At 37.8% G+C, this 8963-nt stretch overlaps 1 protein-coding gene across 1 annotated transcript; it reads right to left on the bottom strand.

Moving 5' to 3' along the window:
* On the bottom strand, window positions 1-8593 carry il21r.1 (interleukin 21 receptor, tandem duplicate 1). The gene is made up of 8 exons (XM_070912575.1): window positions 8533-8593; window positions 8157-8271; window positions 6904-7091; window positions 6242-6375; window positions 5957-6146; window positions 5640-5718; window positions 3768-3861; window positions 1-766 (listed from the first exon to the last, which is right to left on the bottom strand). Exons 1-8 carry the CDS (start codon window positions 8591-8593, stop codon window positions 2-4), a joined length of 1626 nt encoding a protein of 541 aa, XP_070768676.1. The 3' UTR covers window position 1.
* Between the last annotated feature and the right edge of the window lie 370 nt (window positions 8594-8963).

The following is an 8963-nucleotide window of genomic DNA, read 5'->3' as shown; positions in this document are numbered from 1 at the left end:
ATCATGTTTCATGGAGTTCGTTCACTGAGTTGCTGGAGGCTTCTTGAATAGTGCTACATATCATCCACTGCTTGACGTAGTTAGAATTTGAGCTTTTGTGCTCAAATAAATCAGAGTCTATCTGCTCTGTTATGTTTGAGTCTGAGGCTCCCGGGCTGCTGCACTCCCCAAAACCACTGTCCATGGTGTCCAGGTCCACGTGAGGGTAGCCGTCTTCTGACTGCTCGTTTGAGACAAATGAGTCAAGTGATACTATCTCTGGTTCATTAAGCTGGACATGTGGCTGAAAGTTTATATTTTCCACGGATAAGTCATTGGATATTTGGTTTTCATGTGGTAATCTCCCACTTTGTCTGTTCAACCTGGACATCTGTAGCTCCTCTAAATCATAGCCAGCGTGTTCACGGTTGTCTTTTTCAAATGAACCAAAGCTTTCTCCATCTTGGTAACTGCTGAGGGTGTTAACAGAGCTCTGTGACACGGCCTCCCCCTCAAACTCTTCTTCTCCAGACAGGGTTACAGTATGGATGGAGATGTGTCCGGTGGAGTGACCGGTGCCCTGTGAACTGTCACCGTCCTGGAAGAACAGCAGCGAGTTGCTGTGAGGCTGTAGCATATGGAGGAATTGACCTTGTTTCATCGCGTGGTCCTCGCCGTAGCTTTGTTTCTCACTGTCCCATTGGAGGACGTCGTGCTGCTTCATCATCTGACCTTGTGAGTTGATCCTTAGGTAATCGTACTCGCTGAACACAGGTTTCACCCACTCCTGCAACAGAGGAAACGGAAGACATTAATTTGGACCACTGGCCTAAATAAAAGGCACCACTGGCCTATAAATGTTTAGAGGAACAGCTGCTTATTTGCTTTCTTGCTGAGGGAGATGAGAAGATTGAAACCACTCTCACATCTGTACGGTAAATATAAAGCTGGAGTCAGCAGGCAATTAGCTTAGCATAAAGGATGGAAGCACGGGGCAACTGTTAGCCTGGCAATTGGGCAACTCCCAGTAACACAACCTGTTATTTTCACACTTTGGTTTAAATATGGATTAAGAAGTGAAATATAACGTGTTAACTAGTGAGCTTTAGAGGTGCTGGTAGGCTGATTGTTTTAGCCTTTGGACAGGCTTCCAGTTTCCCCTTGCTTCCAGTCTTTAAGCTAAGCTAAGTGGACGCTGGCTGTAGCTTCATTTTTAACATGAGCACTTTTCTATACGCACTTTCAAAAATGAAGTGCATGAGGGTATTCTTATACAACTTCTCAAAGGGGAAAGCCGACCTTATCTAATCCTTTTTTCAGTATGTGTTTAACCACCAATACTGCTTGTTTAAAGTGCGCTTGAGACACCTGAGCAAGTACCTAAACATATTTATTACTCAGGGCCTCCACAATGTTCAGCAGGATACATGCAAACATTTAACCTTTACTGTAAAGGACCATATACATCTAATAATCAGCCAAGTACATGCATAACATGATACTGAAGTACTCAAGATGATTTTCTGAGTCAAATAAAATGGAGTGGATCAGCATTACATGGACAGAATCAGTTCCTTCATGCAAAGGCTTCCACATCCTGAGGTACAGAGCTCATCAGCGTCACTGTATCGTCTCTGATCTGCTGAGAAAATTCAAGCAGTCTGCACCACAAGAGTAAGATAGCACAGTCGAACTAGAACAATGATTTCTAAACAGATGAAGACGTGAATGTAGAGTACAAATATAGCAGATGAAATGTCTTTCAAGTATTACACTTCACACCTGTCACAAAGCACTAAACACTACAGACTTGTTGTTTCACTTTCACATTGTCACCTATTATTGCACCAGATTTAGGATGATGTAACATAAGTGGTTGCATATGTCATTTGTAAACTCACAAATGTAAGTAAATTAAAATCCAGAATCTGCATACTTTCTAGAAGAATGTAAATAAAAAACTAAATCTAAACTATGAGTTACCTCTTATTTTGAATTAGTATTTCAGACTTAACATCTGACATCAATACATGGAAACTGTTTGATGAAAGATCCTCAAGAAATGCCCCACAAATGTCCTTTCTGTCTTCTATAAACTATAAAATGTCATCAGCTATGCGCTTTATATTGCTTGCATGTAAAACAAATCTTAGAAGAAGAAGATTTTCTACCAGAGACCATAAGACTTGTGAACAGCCAAAGTAAAAGAGGTGGTCAGTGTATAGATTGACAAAATACACTAGACATAATGTGCCTTTGTGCCACAGCAAGTATGTCTTCCAACTTTCTTTCCTCACTCTCATATTATTATTATTATTATCATATTTTATTACATAATCACACTTTGAATGAGTTGTTTGTGTGTTTGCGGTGTATATGCTCACAGTTAACAAGCTTGCCTTGCCCCCTGAGGGACAAAGTATTTTGAATTTTATCTAATTATAGCACAAAATGTTCAGCACATTTAGTATAGTGATAAGTGATTTAGTATAGTACAACAAAGCAGTACTTTTCTTTTTCATTATCTCTCTTGTACCTCTGCTCTCAAAGTATGTTCCCTTTGGTATTTGCTGCACTAGTGCACTCTGCTGACCGACGTTTGTAAGTGCACACAGTCCTCAAGCTAATGGGTTGGTTGAGCTTGAAGTCCAGGAGCCAAAATCAAATATCACAATATCTTTGAAAGAATACCCCATTACAGATAATATGATGATACTGTAAGAACGACTATTGGTGTTTTTAACAAATAGAGTATTTAAACGCAGAGACATGATGATGAAACAGGTGACACTAGAGGCATTTATTGTTCTTTTCACTCAACTAAAATAATGTCTGATAAGAGCAGAAAATGATGTAACTGTAAGTCATTTAAGACCAGGAGAACCTAAAAAAGCTACATCACAACATTAAGATGAATATGATACCAGACAATATCTACACTCCTATATTATGGTAATACAGTATAAGGAACACTCAAATCGATGGCTGAAGTTGGTGAAAAGTCTTTTTACTTTGTTCTGAAAGCCAGAAAACCTGATCTAGTTTACTGGGTTTCAACTGCAGTTGCTCTTTATTGGACAATTGTGCCGAGCAGGTGCTCAGTCATTTTAAACCTGTTTTGTTTGCCACAGAGATTATTTTATGCAATAATCCAAAATCCCATGGAAAAATCCCATTGGCTTTTTTTTAGAGGGAACCAGGGCGATGCTAACGTCGGGGTTGGCGTACAAAAATACGTCATCCCTGCAACAGTCTATTTCTAGGTCATTTTAGGCAAAACATTTTGAATATTTCATTGAAAATAACAATCAGTCTATCCCTGGGTGTCAGAAGAGAGAAAGAAAGAATTAACATTAGGGGAAAATATAAAAATGTGATGGAAAAGGTCATCACATAAACATCAGTAAGACAATAAAACATGTAAACCACATAATGCTCACTTTGTGCCCCTATCGAATGAAAAACAGCTTTTTTTAGCCTGACACAATGACACATCAAAGATCTGAAATAGCTGTACCAGGGGTATTTTCCACCGGGGTGGAACAGGTCGGGCTGTCATACACAAATATCTACCCACAGCGTGTCAGACAGATGAAAAACGAAAAGCCTCTTGAAGCCCCTGCACACTGAGTCATTCATATCATGAAGGCCCTTAAATGTTAAGTCAAGGGAAAGTCCCATCAAGCGGGGTCCAGATGTGCTGAAAGTCCCCTCTTGGGCAACACCTGCTGGGCCAATTTGGAAATTACACACAAAGCCCAGTGAGCTTTGTTTTTGCTTTCTCTTACCTTGAAGTTCCCTTCATAGTTGTGGTACAGAGGCTTAAAAAAGTCATTTGGTGTGGGGAAGAACGTAATCAGCTGGAACCTTTTCTGCAAATACCTGAAACAAATATCAAATAATTTCAGAAAAACAATGGAAATACAGAATTAAAAAAATGACATTTATAATGCAACTGTGCTATGTAACTTGTGATGATTGACTTTTCGTTTTCGGTATGCGACTTGTGAAGAAGCGAAGTCGTGACCAAAGGCAACAGCTTTCTAACTCATAACCAGTAAATCTGATAGCACAAAATGGCTTTTATGTGAATTATTATACAAGCTGAAGTTGTGAGTCAAAGTCACATCTTAGTATTTGACTAAAAACTATTCTACACATTGAACATTTCATGACTCAAAATAGAATAATGAATGCCTTATCGAGAGGTACTTTTACTGTAAACAACTTTAACAGAATGATCTTCAGTTGATCAGCGAGTCACATCTTTATCTTTTATTTAATCATTAAAACTTAAACTAGTTTATCCCAATGTAGCAGCAGTTTGCTGTGTTGTGACGTCTGGCTCATATATTGTCTCATGTTGAACGCTTAGAAAGTAATTGAGGTCAAAATTGTCCACATATGCCACAGTCCCATTGTGACATTTATGTGTTAATTTGCAATTTGCACCCATTTAGCTCCTCTGGCGAGATAGTTATGAGTGTCATGCTCTGTATACTATTGCTGTGTACAGGAAGGTTCTGTATATTGATAATGATACTGACAATCTTTTCTGCTCTGAATTTGAGATATAATTCTTACTGGAAAACACTGTAGATGATATTATCTTTTACACATTTATCGCTGTACTGCTGATGATTTGTGATGCATGCTGTGCATATCATTGTTATTGTGTTGTTTATTGTTTTTATTGGTAAGACAAAAAGAAATCCTGGTCTGGTGCGACAATAAAGTTTATCCTATGGTATCTAATAGTCCTGCCATCATGAATCTTATAATGTTCAGTTTTTGTTGAAGCAGTTTCAGAGAGTTTAGTTAGTTTTAGCTCAGAGTACCTCACAAACTGGCAACTGACTGAATATTATAGATGCCTGCAAAGCATATGCACACTGCTGCTACTACTAATGAGATTCCTGGCAAAGAGCTTATGTAAGCAGTGCATTGACCAAAATCAAAGTTGAAATCATTATAGCTTACAGAGGATATCTTCTTATATCCTCCTCTAAAAATGGATAGAAACAAAACAGAATATAAAGAGAAGATAAGTGCGAAGTTCATTTACGTCTTTGAGCTTGTGCTTTTTTCTTGTAACTGTGCCCTTCTCAGTTCTCTGACACTGATGCTCTGCATGACTTCCTATGTCTGCTTGCCATTTCAGTGCAATGTGTCGCTGCACGTACAGCACAGCAGTGGTTTCTCTATATGTGGGAGGTGATGCCAGGAAAGTGTAGATCGAAGCAGTGAGAACCTTTGCTAATCATTTACTGGAAGACAAAGTGTTGCTGACATTAAGACTTAATTTGCTTTCACTTTGCTATGTTATTTTTCTGTGCAATGAATGCAGATTCAGTCACGTGTAAATTAAAAAAGAAATGTAACCTTCAACACGATCTGCACATCTTATTTGTATAATCATGATAGTTGGTTCAGTCCAAATATATTCATTTCTCAAGTTTCTCCAAAAGCTTGTAGTAATATGTGAACATCGAGGACCACCGGTTTGAAATAAATAGAGATATAAATTTTGAGACGTGCGGTGAACTTTATGAAGTGGCAAACCCAATTCCAAATAAAAATGAACGATGAAGAAGTGTTTATCAAGAGACATTTTGAGTTCTGAGTATGAAGAAAGTAACTCCAGTGTTTACAGTACTCACGTTTTTTGTGAATAACCCAGCAACAGGACAAGGGCAAGAATAATGGGCATGGAGGCGAACCACCAGAATCTATTCATTCCTGGAGGGGAGAAAGGAGACAGAACGTTTAAAATATGTACTGACAGAAATGATATGACAAACAATCTTCACACTTCCTGAAATGTTTGTATGAGGGATCAGTGCAGAAGGACACACTTGTGATGATTTTACGCATAAAAACAAAATAACATCTGTGACTGCCTCAACAGTCTCATTTAGCATGAGACAAAAGTTGATTATATCATGGTTCCAGGCTGGAAGGTACAATGCTCCTCTACCTTCAATCTTTGCAGAAGTACTTGTAGTCCTCCACTCTGCAATGGAACTCCACTCACTCCATGGACCCACATAGATCTCGTCAGGACATAATCTGGCCATAACATCCACAGTATAGTTGACATGTGGTGGCAGCTTCTTTTGGTCTAACAGAATGTGCTTTTGGTCCACTAAAAGGGAAAGAGCTGGATCCTGTCACAAAGGAATTAAAAGCAGAACAGCTTTGAATGGGAGTCGTCAGCAGCGACATTTCAGTTTTTGTTTTGGTGTTTTTGATCACATATTACCTTTGACAAGTCTTTGCTTTCCCTTATGCGCACCCTGTACGTGAGACAGTCTTTTTGGTTGTCGTTGTTCCACGTGATATTGTAGAATCCGTCAGTGTTTGTCACTTCAACATGGAAAGGTGGCAGAGGTTTCACTGTGAAAGTAAAGTCCCAAGGGGACCAGGGCAATATAGAAATTGAAAACATGTGTATGCCAATAATACTCTACACCACAAGTGGCAGTTGAATATCATTTTTAGCTTTTGTCTTAATCTCGAGGGTAAAGCAGGCAGGTGGGCACTTGGGGTAAATTGGGAAAGTTGCCAGTGTGTTTCATGCCATTTCTGGATTGCCTAAACTTTTTTACACAAAACTAAAAATGCTGCATAGTACATTAATTTATGAAGACTATTGGAAAGAGATTCTACAAGAGGGAAAATGTTTGAAGTGTTTTACAAGCATCTAAAATGTGTAAAAAAATGCTTATGCTGGAAGGATTAAGAGAAACCCAAATTTCACTTCTTACAAACCACTTTTACACACATATTTTGATGGCAGGTACTTTATGTGATTCCGGTTGTCAGTGAACTTTTTTTTCATTTCTGTGTTAACCTCCTATCTGTTTAGCAGAAATGATGAATACTGAAATGTCAAATTACGTAGTTATTATCAGTTTAACTTACCCACATCACTCAGTGCCCAGGGGGATGACTCACTGGCATTCATTATTACTTGATCTCCTTGTTGAGTGACTGTCGCAGTGCACATTGTTCCAATTGTTGCAACTTCATCAAGCATTTCTGGATACATTATGCACCAGGACAGCGGTGGTTTGACTTCACAGCTGCCTCTGACTTCAAGTTCTTGCTCACTATAACAGAACAGTGTGTTATAATCAGCAACGCACTGTTGACATCAGTCGACATCTCAGCACCAAAGGTTGTAGGTTCCATGTTATTGTTTTAGAGCAGAACGGATGAAGTGCAGGTATATGAAAGGCTCCAATTCACCTCGTTCATATCATCAAAAACACATTGGAGAGACAAAAGCAGAGCCTAGTGTTGTTTACCTGTCTACCTGTTTCATAGAAAGAACATTAAATATCTCACGGTGATGCTGCTTGTTTGTGTGTTTCACGTAAGTCCCTCTCCATGTATGCAGCTGCTAAAAGCTCAGAACAATTAATACCAGCTGTAACTTATTTCTTTCATTATTGATCAATCTGCATTATTTTCTCAATTCATTAAATCATCCTTTTCTCTAAAAAGAAAATAAGTCAGAAAATAGTGAAAAATACCAGTTATAATTTCCCGTAGCCAAAGGAGATGTATTCAAATGGATTGTTATTTCGATTAATAGTCCTAAACCCAAACACATTCAGTTTATTATCATATACGACAAAGAAAAGCATAAAACATTTGAGAAGCTGGTGCCAGCGAATGTTTGACATTTTTGCTTGAAAAATTACTAAAATGATTAATTGATTATCAATATAGTTTTTAGTTTAGTATTTGCAGTAGTTTAGAAACAGTGTAGTCATTACATAGTTTGTCCACCAGGGAACGCTGTAAAATGTCCCGCCCTCTTAAACAGTGATAAACTTCAGATTGACATCAGTGAAGGGTGTTAATATTATAATGTTTCCATTAGATCAAAACAACTGTTCTTACGCACCTCCATTTTCCAAGTTTCCCACAAGGCAATAACAACTGACAACAGGGTCTATCAAAATGTTACGAATATTACCAAGAGCACAATATTCAAAATTATCCAACTTGGTGATCCTTGTCTTGATTAATTCTAATTTAGAGGGGGAAATCAACAGCTAGCTCGCAGAATACCATTTGAATTAAAGCTAGTGGTGCTATGATGAAGCCACATACTACATAATGCACCAACATAAAGCATATTGATTAACAACGACATTGAAGACAACTTGTACCTGCACTGGACTTCGATGATGGCAGAATATGTCGGCACAGAGTCTGAGCAGGAACAGTTCAGAGAAACGTTGAAGTCTGTCGAGCAGGTGACGTTGCACGAAGACGTGACTGCAGCAGAAAAGAAAAGTGTGATCAGTTATACAAGGTTGCATTTAAATTTAACATTCATGCTCTATGGATTTCTAATCATTTAAATTATTTTTTTACCAAGGCAATCTCACTGAAGAGAAGAAGTTAATTTTCAAGGAAAACTTTGCCGTACCATCAAGACAATCACACAACAATGTACACGAGTTTACATTAAGTGAATTACCTTTAGATATGTATATTAATACAAGAAGAAGACACTGATTAGATAAGCCAACTTACCACCATGAACAAACAAAGTGAGGTCCCACAGCAATAATAAGAACACAGGTTTAAGAGCCATGGGGACGACTCACTGTTATCAGCCGCTGGTTAGACAGGAGGAACACAGCAGCTGAAACTTAACATAGAAATACTCGTTATAAATTTGTTTTGTGGTAAACCAAAAAAAAAAAAATATATATATATATATATATATATATATATATATATTAATATCTGAAACAAACAAACAAACAAAAAAGCATCAGCGCTTACTCGTCACAATTAAAAGGTAATAAAATTAACAACAAATTATCTCTTAAAAACAGCTCAAAATATTAAAAAAACATCCAGACATTTTCAGTTCTCATTTCTAATATGTCTAAAGAATCAACCATCTTACCTTTTTTAAATGAAAAATTCTGCCACTTAATCAGTCAACAAGCTAACGG

Source organism: Enoplosus armatus, chromosome 9 (genome assembly GCF_043641665.1).
Source record: "Enoplosus armatus isolate fEnoArm2 chromosome 9, fEnoArm2.hap1, whole genome shotgun sequence".
Classification (NCBI taxonomy): Eukaryota; Metazoa; Chordata; class Actinopteri; order Centrarchiformes; family Enoplosidae; genus Enoplosus; species Enoplosus armatus.
Note: the sequence above shows the minus strand (reverse complement) of the source record. Positions and strands in the feature narration are given on the sequence as shown.